This window comes from Pseudoliparis swirei, chromosome 24 (genome assembly GCF_029220125.1).
Source record: "Pseudoliparis swirei isolate HS2019 ecotype Mariana Trench chromosome 24, NWPU_hadal_v1, whole genome shotgun sequence".
In the NCBI taxonomy this organism is placed as follows: Eukaryota; Metazoa; Chordata; class Actinopteri; order Perciformes; family Liparidae; genus Pseudoliparis; species Pseudoliparis swirei.
The window spans coordinates 13,782,243-13,798,388 of NC_079411.1; the positions used below are offsets into that span (position 1 = coordinate 13,782,243).

General features: G+C 41.1%; 1 protein-coding gene across 1 annotated transcript in view; it reads left to right on the forward strand.

Annotated features, from left to right (window-relative positions):
* The first annotated feature begins 980 nt into the window (after positions 1–980).
* Positions 981–16,146, forward strand: part of LOC130189983 (VPS10 domain-containing receptor SorCS1) — a 187,953-nt gene continuing 172,787 nt past the window's right edge. The window contains exon 1 of the mRNA XM_056409055.1: positions 981–1,735. Within this exon, the coding sequence (XP_056265030.1) occupies positions 1,016–1,735 (720 nt within the window). The 5' untranslated portion in view covers positions 981–1,015. The remainder of the gene's footprint in view (positions 1,736–16,146) is intronic.

Sequence of the window (16,146 nt, forward strand, 5' to 3'; positions counted from 1 at the left end):
TTTTAGTGAGCCATCATCGAATGCAAACCGTTGATGAATTTAGGAAAAAATCGACATAACAAATCGATTTAGTAGTAAAATAAACACATTCATGTGTAGCCATGGATTTCTTCTTTCCACTGAAAACATGCTTTGGAATCAAAATAAGCCAAATCCTCTAAATTGACATGTGCTTGCCAAACAGTGTTTTTACATTATAGTTTAGTTATTGCGTGTGATACTGTTATCAAATATCAGTACTGGGAATATACCCATGTCATTTGTGCTCCTATCACGCTACAGATAATTTAGATATTAATCTTGTTCAGCAGATCATGCAGTTGACATGTGGAACAAGCTGCACCATTTAGGAGACTTGTTTGTTCTGTTTGCTTTTGCAAGATACGTTTTTATTGTTATTGTGTGTCTATATTTCTTTGGTTGTAGAGTTTTGATAAAGAGGGCCATAGTTTCAGATATGGGCAATTTAGAAGTCTGTAATATATTGCAATTACTGGATGCCTTGTTCAGACCTAAACCGATTGAATCCAAACAGGATCATCAGAGGAAATGATGCAGTTTCATTTGCAAAATAAAGCGATTTAATCTCCCTGAAGGGACGATGGTGATAAAAATCTGCATCAGTAGAGAGAGAAAGAAAAAAAAGTAACAGAAATAGCTTCTCCGAAAATGTGGCTGTGAGGAGAAATAAAAGAGCAGCAGAATAAAATGACTATATTACTGAGTGCCTAAATTATAACCGAGCATATGGTGGGAAATAACAAATATGAAGAAAGTCAGTCCAGCATATCTGTGTGGATCAGCTCCTCCCCCATGCGTGCAGGGCTTCATTTGATCAAATCCTTCAACTTGGACCACTTTTCTTTTTTTTACAACACTGCATCTGAGCAACGCCACAACTTGCGCAGCACTTCCTCTTCCACAGCAGAGCGGCAATTTACACCCTGAAAAGGCAGCGATAAGAGTGAGGTGGAAGACCTTCTTGCATCCTCAGCATCTTCCTCTGCCGCCAGCGATGGAGAGGGAGGTCATATTTCGCCCAAAGTGGCACCGTGCGTTTTGGTTTTTGATTTCGATGATGCTCTGCTTCTTTCATGCTTCCAAAGCAGAGATAACTTGCAGGTCGTGCCAGCCTGGGAATAAGTGGCGTGCACAGGAATTACTGCTGAAATTCGACACAAGTAAGTCCACAACTGGATTAAAGAGAGAAGTTTTTGGACCCGGAGACGGGGCTGTGAGATCCGAGGCTGAAAGTGCTGAAAGTCGGCATCTCCGTTGCGCAGCAGGTTCCGCTGAATGCGCTCCGGAGAATCGGGCGGAACACCCGCAGCCAAGGCTGCAAGGGAGTACAGACAGTCGGCCCGCAGAAGGCGACACCGGCGAGAGCGAGTCAGCCAACATGAAAGTTTCCAATGTCAAAACGAGTGGAGAGCAGAAGACCCGCGCCGGGGCCATCCGCCACAGAAAGCGCGCTAAAAGGACCAGTGGGAACGCTGGTGATGATGATAAGAGGAGCAGACCCGTTGGTTCAGCCCAGAGTCAAGACCCGGGAGAGGACACGAGCTCGGCGGCTGGACGCAGAGTGACACGCTCTGAATTGCGCTGGAGCGGAGCGGAGCGCAGAGCCACCGGTCCAAAGCAGGAGGAGCTAAAACTCAACAGTTCAACGTTCACCTTGACCGGGGATTCATCTCACAACCAGGCCATGGTGCACTGGTCCGGCCACAACAGCAGCGTAAGTGACTCATCGCGTCCACTCTGAGCATCGCACTGGCTCGGTGGGTTCCCGAAGTGCGCTGATGTTGACCGTCAGGTGGGCACGCGCCACCTCACGATAGTCCATGTTTGCACGTGTGAGGAGTGTGTGTGTGTGTGTGTGTGTGTGACACTTGTCCCCTGCTGCCAGGACATCTGTCACTAAACACATTACATGTGTGTTCAACAACATTGGGTTCAGAACAATAAAACAGTTATCCCAGTGGTGCTATTCTATTAACTAACATTATTTAAACACAAATTATAATTAGATATGAATGGATCAGCATTCAGTTTCGGTCGGCGCTTTTTATTATTGTTATTGTTGTAGTTGAGCGAGTGAGACCCAGCAGGAGGGAGAGCGAGAGAGAGAGAGAGAGAGGCTTCATCTCAGGACTTTCTTCAGTGTATGAGCTGAATTGATGTCGGGCTAAAGCCGTTCATGTTAAGCATGGAGCATCTCTATTCTCTAACCAGAGGGCAGAGCTGTGGGTTGTGGGAGAGGTGAAGCAATTTGTGCCCTCCTCCTTCCTTTTTTCCTGAAGCCAGGCTTCAGGAGCCACAGGCTTGGAGGACCGGCACACTTTAGAGCCACAGAGCGGCCCCCATCTCCGTGGCCTCTCTTTTTGCTCGTTGACCTGAGATCATTTTGATGTAATGGCAGCAATGAGAGGATCAGGGATTTGTCAGTGTGACAGAACATTCACACCCGCTGCAGACGATATTGTGTTATATCATTGATCGCGAATCGCAATGAAAGGCACTTGCGATAAAGGCTTTTACACACCAGGGGCAAACTATTTGAGAACTGTTGTTTAGGTCATGGATACTTTAACTCAGAGGATATTTTTATTACTCAATGAAAAATGGGTTTCCAGAATGAGGTCAATATTTCTGAGCTTTCGGCACTATGAATGAACCAATCACGTTGTGCCGAACAGGTTGAGTTGCAGCTCTATATGAGGATTATAAAACAACGCTTTGGAGGCTCTGGAGTCTCAGATCCATCCCTCCTGTTCTTACTATTACAACAAAAGCCCTCAAAGTATAATATATATATTGTCAGGTGAGTATTTAGCATTTGTATGCGGTTTCTTGGCCTGAATTGAAAACTAGAGCCTGATTTTGAAAATACAAGAATACTTATGTCTAAAAGAATTTATGAGAATTCATCAGATTTCTAAAAGAATAATATTATTCATGCGAGGACCTGAGGATTTATGATTAAGGATTGTTTTTAATTTTCTCTTTAAATATGACATTTGTCCTATCTCTGATGCAATATGAATATTTTTTTCATTCACAAAATTTAATATCAAATGTTTGTGGTGCCATTTTAGGAGTGTAAGCATATTTAAATGCTCATTTAGCATATTTAGATACTCATCTAGGACAGGAAAATAATGATTTTATATCGTATCTACGGCAGACTAAAGGTGTCAAACCTCAATGCCTATTTGGTGCCCACCTGTGTATGTTACATATTGTAGCTTATACAACATAATGTACAGACGCCCCTTTTTTGTCAATACAACAATCTAAAAATCCAAAGATTAAGCGACCACAGAATAGGATAAAAGGAGTAATGTTGGCAGTGATGTTGTGTCATAATGTCCATTTATGGGAACTTCAATTCAGCAGAAATCTCCGCTGGAGTCCCTAGCGAGCATTAGAGCATTAATGTGCAGCGTGTTTTCTGCTACATTGTAGCTGGCAGTGCCGTTGAACGTGTCATTCTGGTCCAATGCATTTCATCACTTGTTGGAGCAGCTGCCTTTTATGCAGCATTTCATGCATTCTTCAGAGACAACACATTCTGGATGTAAGAGGAGCACAAAAAAAGGACAAACGCAGTTTTTATTGTGTTTAATCTGAGCATGAATCAGAACCTAGACAACACATGCTTTATGTTCCATCCCCAAGAGATTAATCTAAGCCGAAATGCAATTTAGATTATTGCTTTAAACTTTAATTAACATAGGAAGAAGAAAGTCTTTGGGCAAAATAGCACTGGAGCACAGTTCAAATGTATTCAGTGGCTGTGGGCGCTGATATCTCAACACGCCTGCTTCTTCTTCTTCAGAGTCAAACTATAATAAGCATGGACTGAGAATCCAAGACAGTGAAACGGGTGAAGCGTCAGTTTTGCCTCCAAAATATGCCGTCTTGAGAAAAAAAGTGAACGTTTGTCCTCAAACTGCTTTCAGCGAGTCAATGTCCTGTCGGTTCCACAACTGCACAGCTCCATGTTCCACCCACACCACTCAGCCTTGTTTGTAACAAAGCCAATTAAAGTCAAACGCACATGCAGCTCTTGTATGCCCTCCACTTCGCTTCCGACTCAAATTCCGTCCTGTGCCTCGGCTGTTGTCTGTGGGTTTGACAAACTACTGTCTCTCACGCTGAAAAGTAACCGGAGGCAAGGGCAATACAAACTAATGTACACTTGTGAAAATAATTTCCACGCATATTTGTTTGCTCTTCTGCTTCGGCCAATTTGTGTTTACCATCAAAATAAAACATTACTGTTGAGCATCCCTGTTTGAGTTGGTGATACTTGCCCCTATTCTTTCCGTTGACGCAAACGACTAACTCGAGGCGTGCGAGAATACAGAATCTTGCATTAAATATGTAGAGTTGCTGCTATAAGCAAGAACAGACGTCCTCGGTCTTTACAATCTGAGCTGCTGTATAAATAAACATGCCACGGAGCTTAGATAAGGCCTTCGTTGCTCTTAATATTGAACCTTTAAAGGCATTTACAAAGCTTTTCTTTCAACCATCCCACTTTACTGGCAGCCTGTATGTCAGATGGGATTGGAGGTTATAATTATGGCTCATGAAACATTGGCCACGGGAATCAAATACAGGGAAATAAGAATGAGTAAAAGATTACGTACACAACAAGCCTACAGCATTGATGGCAAAATGTCATAATCGTATCCTATATATAAAAAGTGGATGTAGTCACCCATTGGTTTGTGGACTGCCATCTTGAAGCCTCAAGATCGGCCTCTTGGCCGTTGCCATCTTGATTTTTGCAACCAGAAGTGACAGCAGAGGGTTGAGCTAAATCTAACCGAACACTGAATAAGACCTTTTTAGCCGACCGATATTTAACAATTTTACAATTAAATTTCATGAGGTGAAGACAACATTTGAAATGGTTTAAGTCGTAAGACAAAGACACGGCCGTCTCCCAGCTTGGACAATGCCGTGGAAGCAGCCTGTCAATCACAAGGTCGGCCCTCCCTGAAGCATACTGTGCTTTGTTCACCAACACACTGCACTGCTCTGCCAATTAACGTAACTAAAACTTGTATTTGTGGCTCTACTAACTCACACTGGCTAATGTTACAAACACAACCTAACTAACTATATCCTTGAAAGAGTTTGCTACTTGTACAACACATTTGTGCGTAAAAAACATTTCAAGATACATAAAAACATGTTTTTTCCAATTTGCGTAGGCCCAGTGGACGTGAAATAAACTCCATCATAATAAAAATGTGAGTTTAGGGCTTATCCTGACACCGGGAACTGTTACATTCCTCGTCCCTCGATAACCTTCTCTCAAATTGACCAGCCTGGCCTTCTAAAAATGTCATAAAAACGTATTTTCTCCCTGATTACATTTCTTCTTGACATATCACAAACATGTGTATAAAAGTCTGAAGACTGTAAAGGGAGATTGTTGTGCGATTCAGTATAGTTGAGCAGAAGCGTTATTTGGTTGGACATGTAGTTGAACTGACTCCAGCCTGTGGCTACACTTGTTTTGAACAACATGTGTTTTCTCTTCATTCAGGGAGTTCTTTGTTTTTTGGTCAGAATGCATTTTTTCGCTGTATCCATTTTCTGTCAATAGTAAATTTGTGTCTGTAGACTTCCGCTTCTGAAATTCCTCAGTCTTTATTAAAACATTTGAAATTCTCAGTGAACTGGGATGCATGTGTTGCATTGGTAAATAGTAAATAGACGACTTGTAGATCTCTTTTCTAGTCTTCCGACCACTGAAAGCTCTTTAACACGACACATCATCATTCACCCATTCATAGGCTGATGGCAGGGGCTACCATGCAACGTGCTACCTGTCCACCAGGACTCTAACTCATCATTCATACACACTCATAGCCAGCAAATGGCCAGTGATTTTATACATATTCACAGTGGTGATATTAGAGACATCACCAGTACTTTTGGTTTAACCTCCAAATAAGACGTTAGCTAATCAGGCTAAACTGTTTGCTTGTTAACATTGATTGTCTTACTGTTCATTTATCATCCCAATGGACCTATTTGTAGAACTCAGCAATCATTTTTTTACCATTATTGATACACAACTAAATAAATAAGCAAATACATAACCAGATTTATTTAACAACCAGGAGTGATGGCAGGTGTTCTTTATCATACTGGAAAACTACATACAGATTCTTAGTCACGGTCGAAGTGGGGCTCAAGGGAGGGCATGTACGATAGCCAAAAGGCGGGTGTAACAATGGGAATGTCAATTTATTTCAAATACTTTTTGAAGCCACTATTTGTCAAATTGTGTGATATAATATTTCAATGTATTCTGATGGCATAAGTCTGATTAATATGAGACAATGTGCACGGTTCAAGACAGCAGTCTATGGTGTGAGCGGTCGACCGTTACAACCCCCCGCTACCAATCGCATGTTGTCGTCCTCAGTGATTCAATTTGTAATGACTGGTCTGGTTCAGAAATAAAGGCACATCTTACCTTCTGGCAACCCATATTATTCTAGATCAGACTTTACAAAATAAAGACAAAGCATACACAATTTAACATTAACTTTGTTAAAAGATTTTCTCAAAGTTGAAAATAAATAGATTGATGTATAGAAAGATATCAAGATTGATAGATATATAATTAGATAGAAGCACGATCCTTAAAGCACAAACATGTATTTGCTTTCACTTCTTCTAATAAACAAACAAGCAAACATCTTTGCCTTCCTCTTTGAATCAATCTGTCCCTTCTTGGACATTTTGGAATTATTTGTCAACATTTTTCAACTTAATGAATTGTCTTGAGTTAAACGCCGATGTGGAAACACTGCTTTGTAGGATTCCGTTCATGCCTTTCAAGCCGTCGCGGGCCACATAAAATGTAGTGTCAGGCTTTGAGTTTGACACCTATGCCTTACGGTTAGAGCCACCAAAACATTTGAATACTACTATTTCATCTTTTTACATCACCATGCCAGACGGATACACAGCACCTGTTACCAAACCACTCACATCTACAATTGTGGAAACAGAGAGAGAGAATACAACTGATCAAACAAATGTTTCTTGATCAGATATTGACAGAGAAACATTGAGATTCTGAGAAAAAGGTTACAGGCAAAGAGCAGTCTCACCATGGGGATTGTGGCATATTGCTCAAATGGAAGTACAACATGCACTTGGACAGTATTATTTGCATTATAAAATGTCAGATATTTAGTACTTTGCTCTGTCACTCAGATGGATTCAGGCTGACATATTTACGATCTGTCTAAAAAGATTACTCTTGAGCTTTATTGCTTCCAAACATGTAGGACATGTCCTGCTGGAACAGAAGCAGGTGAATTATAAAGTGAAATCCCACAGAGAGAACAGTAGTGTTTCCATATATCTGAAGAGCTCGTCACTTATTAATGAAGAGTCGATCATATGACACTCTTCAAAGTGTTGTGAGAAACTCACAAGTCTCCGCTGACATTTTCACACCACCTCTCTAGCTGTTGAGTGAATCTATTTCTGGTTGTGTATGCTATCTGATAGCCATGGCAACGCCCGATATACTGTCACCCCCCAGATTTGTTTCATCAAAGTCATGTCTTGGCTGTGCAGTCATAATTTGCTTAATTTCAGACAGCGTAACATGGAGTTGTAGGACGAGCTACAACCTGTGCATCCATGTAGAACAGAAATGGAAAGATTTCTGCAGTAGAGGAAATTGGTACCAATGAAAGACAGTACACCTCTGATATACAGTGCAGTACTATCTGGTTGAGTTTTTAACATATTGTTCTTGTTCAAATATGATGATAGCCTGCCTTTGCTAAACAACTTCAGTTACAAACAGACTTTAGCCATGCCAGCCAGTCGTCTATAACTTTGGTGACCTTGCACGGTAAAGTGAAATTACAAGACAATCTTGTGAGGCAATGTGGTTCCTTGATAAAAAAAAATGTCAAAACCTTTGTATTACTCCTAAATGGATTGAACTTTTAAATTATACATATTCAAGTTGTTTATCTCACATTCTTATTTGTATATGTTATTCTGAGAATTCGTAGAAACATAGCCGGAGCTTGTTAATATAGAGCTGCATGCGTTATAACCCACACGTAGCGCCAGTAAACAGATTTCCTCCCATTAAAGGCTTTTTAACAGTTTTCCCAGAGGAGAGCCTTGATCCTTTTTAAGTCGATGTAAGAGATGGTTTACAGATAATTAACCTGCAAATTCCTTTGGCCTTGTGTTTCTATGTGTTGTTGAGTGGATAGACTAATACTTATTTAGGCATACAAGTCAAAACTTTTAAAGTCCGCAATAAAACAATTAAAAAAGATAAAAATACAATGTGTGCCCTGTGGTGGTCTTGGGGACCTGTCCAATTCAATTGAAAAACATATGCATTTTAGTTATAGAAATATTCTGCATATTCCTCGCTTTCTGCAAAAAAAATTGTATGCAGGTGATTGGATGTCCTTTTCAGAGGGACACATTGCAGGTGATTGTCTGTTTTACCTTCTATTTGACCTAAGGTACACATTGGAATATATGGATCTTAACTACTCAAGCTAGGTATTATAGATGATAGGTTAACATTATCAAGCACTCTTGAGCTGTCGGTTTGGCCATGTGGATCTTATTGTTAACATCAGTGGATTTGACGGGTGATTTATTAATAAAAGTCCTTCATTTGCCAGTTCTACATCTCTTGTGCTTTTATTTTCCTAAACCTGTGTCCATGCTTCTCTCTGCCTCTCCTCCCTCTCTCCCTCCTGTTGGCTCACATTCCACCTTGTGTCTTGGCCACACTCATCTTGTGTAACGCGACAATTACAATGTAAGCTTCCAAATCAGGTTGTAAACATCCCGTTGCAACGAGCACAGTCTGATCTGTGTGCTTTCAGACCTGGTACCTAACACATCCTGCTGAGAGGAGAGCATTTAAAAAAACAATCCCACAGAGAAGAAAAGAACAGAAAAGACACATTGAAATAAACAAACATCACCAAAGCCACTGTGTGGGCTCGGCGATCCTTCGGGTATGTGCCTGGGAGTGATCAGGCAGGCGGACTCTGTCACGCTCCAATGAGCAGCGTTTACTCGCCATCGGGCCGCATATGCCCATAAACACTTGGCTCCCAGTCTCTGGAGCAGTCCAAGTCTTTCTGTGGGCAGGCTCTGTGGGTAATATGTCGGGGCAGGCCTCAGGTGCACACACTTTATTCCAGTAATTGCCCTTCGGTGCTCCTAAAGAGTATCAATCCTATTGCTCCCTCCTTTCAGTTTCTCCTTCTTAAGTTTTTGCTCAATCATGAAATGACAATATTTCCACTTGTGATTGTTCACGGCCCACTCAATTTGTGACCCCTCCAATTTACAGTAAGTGTCTTAATTCACTCACAGAGGACTTGGCGAAAAACTGGTTTATGCAAACCCCTGTGCTGTGGGTAACTCTTAAAGATGGGTCTGTACATGATGTGAATAATAAATATGGGGATGATAGCACACACGTTGGAACACATTGAACACACACAAAGAGATACAAAAAATACTTCTGTGAAGAAGGCGTGCCTCTCAAATAGTTGGTTTTGAAAAGATCCAAAAAGTGCCTGATGCCATCTTTCAATTATTCTGAGAGTTGTGTAAATGTGACCGTCAAAACAGTTGAAATATGAGACTGACTCACTGGTAGGCACTTAAAGACTTTGACCTAGGCAACTTATTCGGTGACCTTGCAATCCACATCTAATGATAAGAAAACATTTGATGTAACCTGGAAGTGAGTGGTGATCGATAAGGAGCTCTTTCTCTCAAAGAAATACCGCCATCTTAGCACAAAGCTTGTAGCATGGCAGAGCGCTAGCAGTCAGATGTTAGTGCACAACATACTGCCGGACCGAGGCCAGCACCATGAAATTGATCCAATTTCGGTAAAGGGTGTTTACTCGGAAGTCCATGTGTATTTCGGGTTGATGAGACCTGATGTGGTTCCACCAGTCGGTGTTCTGCAAGCCTGTAGCAGCTCTTAACGTTAGCGAGTGTGCGGTCAGGAACAAAGAGTGTACGAAGAACGCCTGTGTGCGCCTAGTGGCAAAATAAGGTCCAGAATCCAGTCCGGTGTTTGGTTTATTTTCAAATCTGTTGGAACTGGCACCTTCTGGTGACATTATCCTCTTCGACAAGCTGGCTGCTTCCCCTGCTTCGAGTCCCCATGATCCGCCAAGCTAATCGTCTCCTGGCTCGAGCTCCAATCTTAATGCACAAACATGAGAGTGCTATTGATCTTATTATATAAGTCTTGGAAAGACACCAAAGAATCATAATTCCTAAAATGTCAAACCATGTCCTTAACAATCAGTCACTGACAGCTCTTTGCAGAGAGGACATTAACGGAACAATAGACAAGAGTTTCACTTTGGTCTTCTGACAAGTTTTTTGCCAAATTATGGAACTAAAGCTGATATAATGTGCTGCAAGCAAAGTCTGTCATTCCAACAGACATTGTCAGCCCCATTTAATATGAGAGGCCTTGTCTCCTGATTTTCGGGAGCCAGGAGAAAGGAAACATTTGACATAAAATGTGTTCGCTTTGGAGCAGAAATAATCTCAGGTTGCTCATTTTGGATTATAAACGGAACCAGATATCAGAACCAGAAGCTAAGCATATGACTGGGTTTGAATATATGTACGGTATATTGCAGTATGAGTTTATCTCCCTAAACATCAGTGCACTGTATGTTCTGCTTTAGCTGGTGACATCACTGCTGCTGCCTCGATGCCCCGTGAAGTGATTGACACATGTGAATGATGGCGATCAAGATGACTGGTTTGTGGGAAAAAGGAGCCCTGCAGGCTATTAGGAGAGTATTGAAGCGCAGCTCGAGGCTGAGCTGCAAGGTGGAGCACACTCACAGATCAAATGATTTTGTCTGGACACTTGTGACAGTTATGGGAGCAAATGTAATTTATACACTACACAGTATGACGTATGAGCAAGGAGTTAAATGAAATTTAGAATATCTGAAAAAGTCAAAGTAGCTGGACGGAGTTCATGGAGATGCAGCTGATACCCCCTGCTGCTGATTCTCGGTTTGAGGCCCTAGGATTCAATTGCTGGCGGTGGTGTTTATATATTATCGGCTTCCTTACCCCTCGTAGCAATTCAGATCGACAAGGAGGATTCAGGCAGCTATAGCAAGGCAGTCAGAGGTCTCCTTCCAGGAGGCAGAGAGTCCCATCTCACCCGCTGATCATGTTCAGAATTGCATGGGACATTTCTGCGGCACAAATTGAATCCCTGGCAATCTGTAAACCACGGGAACGGGCCTGAAAGTGAAGATGAAAAAGGTGTTTTTCAAGAGCCGCTCACAGTGATTGAGAGAAGCAGATGAGATGGCCGGTCAACTTAATTGCCCGAGTCTGATATAACATGGAGACACAGCGTGGTAAAAATAACCTTGACAGATCCTGAATAGCACAAAGAAGAACAGGAGATGGATGGATGTCTGCTTCTTGACACATGACGATCGTGGTTTGTTCGTGTATCCGAATAATATTCAAGAACAGAACTTGTGTTGCCCACTAAATTGACATTTAGTACACCGAAAACTTCATGGTCAAAAGTACCTGAGCCTTTCTTCTTCAACAGCCCACACACTTCCTGGCTCTGACCGAACAGAAGACAAAACAAATCTTTTAATCAGCCCATATTACATTAGGATTCATTATGATCGATGCATTTTCCCACCATCTTTGCACAAATGATGTTGCTGCTCGAAAAAAGTACAATACAAACAATGCTATTTAGAACACCTGCTGGAATTAATTGTTTTCCATTTTTCTCTTATCTTGCTGGGTGGTGAAGTTCACACAATGATTATTTGTTCTCTGTTAGCTGCCATGGTTCTAAAAGGCTTGTGTAGGGCAATGATTTTCAACCACTGTGCCAGATCACTTCGGTCCAAAAGATATATTATTTAGTTGTCGCAAATAATTTGCCATTGTTGAGCGTCTGAGCCTGTAATAAAGTGACTGGCCTAGTAATTAAATACTCTTCCCAGCCAGTAGGTGGCGGTAGGTAGCGCAGTAATTACTTGAACATTTAAGATAGTAGAATTTAATGATGCACTGGAGATGCTGTGGTGAAGAACGGCGATGGAGAAATATTTAAAAAGAAAAATGCAGACTCTGAACTGACATTTTTCAATTTTTTTCTTGTTGGTGTGCCACAGGATTTTTTTATTTAAAAAAATGTGCCGGAGCTCAAAAAAGTTTGAAAACACTGGTGTAGGACATCCATCGTGGGAGTTTAAGTAGTGATGGCTATGTGTGTGTGCGCGTGCTGCAGAACCTCTGAGTAAATTACTAACTGAGCAGACAAACGCTAAACACGTTTTTTAAATATTCATGTCACCATTAGAATAGTTAAAAATAATTGTCTGCTACAAAGTCTTTGCGGTTACTTATTATTAAGATCCTTGAAACATGACTGTAAATGTATCAAACATGTGGTAATTAAAATGCTTATTTTAGTGTGTGACTAATAGCCATGTTTAGTGGAAGTGCATGAAGCCAAATTAGTGCTGCAAATCAACACAACAGATTTTAATTGGTAATGCAAAAGACAGACTACGGAGTACAATCCAAAATAAGATCTAAGATGGGCCAAGGAAGAGCCAATTATATTTTCATTGAGATACATGGACTCATGTTCCCTTTCATTAAAGGTCCTCAAATAATCTTCTATTAGTCCCGCAGTGGAGACATTTCCAAACCTCATATTACATAAAACGTAAATTTCGGCATATAAGCCGCTATTTTCTTTCACACGCTTTGGGACTGCGGCTTTTACAACGATGCGGCTAATCTGACCAATAAAAATGATCGAACAGGTCACAGTGGACCAATAAAACTGTTTCGGCAAACTAAGGGCTCGATCACACCAGACGTGACTCTCAAAAATGTGTCGCTAGCAAAACCTTTTTTTCCTGATGGTACTGCCTTTCATCCGCGCCTTTTAAATGCCACGCGGCGCATTTTTGTAGCGTTTTTTAAGCGCGCATAAAAGTTCTATTAGTCTCAACTTTAAGCGCAAAGCGCGGAATCAACAGCTCATCAATGTCACACTTGGCCGAGGCAGCCAATCGAATCAAGCAAGAGGCCCAAGGCAGCCAATCAAATCAAGCAAGAGGCGGGCTTTCCTCCCTGTTTTCCCGACGAGACACTCATCGGTATTAAATTACACTCAAATGCGGTATTTAATTACGAAGAGCTTTATAATTCTAAATCAAAAAACTATTCCAACTGACTCCTTCTCAGCCTTCACAACTGAAAGCGCTCGCCATCGAGACACGATTTGCGTAATAGATGGTGGTATTCGCCCTACTCTTTCCTATTTTTTTCATATATCTTGAACCCAAAAGATTTTTCCTCCTCCTCATGCCACAACACAGCAAGAGCGCAACGTCTGCTTGAATGCATTTGGTAACGCAGGCACTCCACAGACCAAGATGTTTTTAAAGGGGCTCCGCTTTAAAAGTCACGTCTGGTGTGATCGCGCCCTGAGGCTGTTTAATTCCGACACTGAAGAAGAGGACTTCAATGGTTTTCGTGCACAGGAGGACGATGGTGAGAGTGATCAATGACTTTTGCTGGTAGGTTCCTATATTTTCGCCGAGAAAATGTGTGCTATTCAATTCCGATACTGAAAAAAACAACTTTAGTACTGTTAAAAGCACTGTTCTAAAAAAAAAGCATTCGCGTTATGTATGTAGTTGTGGCTATTACCGGCATTTATTTAATAACACATTTTAAAAAATCTTTCCTGTAACATCTTGTCACGTTGAGATCTCATGTTTCAATGGGGACACCTGCGGCTTATAGACATGTGTGGCTTTTTTATGAACAATTTATTTTTTCTTTCATAAATGTGCAGGTGCGGCCTATACATTGGTGCGCTCTGTAGTCCGGATATGATCAGCTGATTGAATAGGTGTGTTCAGCAGTTATCACTCCCGTAGATATGGGTTAGAACGGGCCTTTCACACCTTCTAGTCAAGTTCAGAAGGTCGATATGATCTAGATTCTATTCACTTGATTGATCACCAATACGGATACGAGATGTTGATTCTGACCACTAGTGGTCGTTATTATCACAACGGGAGCAGAGGAAGAAGGTGACGTAGTATAAAGAGGGACGATATCTGTGTAGAAAGAAGGTCCAGTTGGTGCATCGGTCGAACAAACACAGACTTCCACATGGGACAGAGCTGTCTGTATCCAGAAACTAGGCTTTTTTATAACCATACTTTTGTTATGTGCACTTATTAGAACACAAACCGTGATATTTTCCTCGATCTAACCAAATAATTGTGTTGCTTGAACCTAAAATGTGTTTGTTTTCATTCACAATGTGAAGTTTGGCCCAATATTAGTGATAACAACTGAGAATGGCCATTCAAACGGATGATTCAAAGTGAATGACCGGCCTGCCTGCACATGGCTCTAACTTCTGACGACACAAGCAAACATAAAGGTGGCTAAACTAAAACTTAAACTGGCAGTGCTAGCCATGCTAACAGCGCTAAACAGCGCTAATAGTGCTAACAGTGCCAAAATACATCAGTGATTGGGTGTGAAAACAGCCAAACATGTTTTGATAACAACACACACAGAGGGAGAGCAACTTCATTCTCTGCTCAGGTATACTATAGGCTACTCCTCGATAACTTTAAATAAATAATAGTTATTTGGTGCAATATTAATACTCAGATTATAGTATCGAGAACTATAAATAATGATAGATTGGTCATTTGTCCAGATAGATACAAAGACAGTCTTTGTAGAGAGGCTGATCCGTCTTACAGCAGTCGATATCCTCAACACAGCCTTACTAATTATATGCGGATTTTAAAGAAAATTGCAGTTCTTAACTGTTAAAATATTAAATTATGCTGATTAGTATGTAATTCACATGGTATATAATTAGTATTTATCGGTAGTTTGGATTTGGGTGTCACAGCTAAGGTGTCCATACTAAATAGTGTTTCTAAGCAGGTATCTGTATTACTAAATGTAATAATTCATGAAGCCACATCTAACAATAAAAGACGCACCATAGGGCTGCAACAACGAATCGATAAAAATCGATTATTAAAATAGATGGCAACAAATGTCATTATCGGTTCGTTGTGTCGCACGATTATTACGGCGCTCAATAAGTCACGGAGTATAAACAAAATGTTGAGCTGAGTGCAGAGCGGCGCAACAGAAAAAAGAGCGGAGGGAGAGGACAGACAGAACGCTGCGTCGTGAAAGCCAATCAGCGCTGAGCTGCTCCTCCGTTGGTGAATCTAACTGGAAGCGGAAGTCACTCACGTAGTCGGTGTGACATTCACCGAGCTGTGTGCGGCTACGGGTGATGTCATGAACCCAGACACCAGGGCATTAGATGTTACGACGTGTGTGGGATTTCCACAAGAAGTAGAACGTAGAAATAATGGTTAATTATTCCACTTTCTTTTCCATAGCTCATTTTAGTCAGTGGTCTCTGGTTCTATTGATGTCAACTCAACAGGGTAGTACAAATAACTTACAGCGGCAACAACTAAATAAATAAATGAAACATTACTTAATAAGGGAACAGCTGAAAGTGTGTCGACAGATTTAAATCCAAATGGCATGCACGAAAGAGAGTTTTAACAGCCAGAAGGGTCAGCACGTGTTGAAGGAGTCATTGAGCGAGTTATGTTGCTCTGCAACCCCATGAAACCTCTAAATGGTATCACCCTGTGGTATGTGGTGGTAAAGATGATGCTGCATCTTCGAAGGATACTGCTCTGTGAGCTGTCCTAATGTTTTAAGACTGATGGAAGCTGTAAAGCCCTTTGTGAAGGAGAAATATGTACTGCCGCTTAGCTATTATTATTATTATTATTTTGTAAAATGCTGTTCGAGGAATCTATGTTCAGAGAGATCTTAAACACTACTGGGCTAAATATACCGTACATATATATATATATATATATGACTGATGGTTAGACTGATAGCATAAGACGCATGGCAGCTTTAAAGCCCTTTGTGGAGGAGAAATATGTATAATTAAAATTATACGCTTAGTATTATTATATTTTTTGCTTT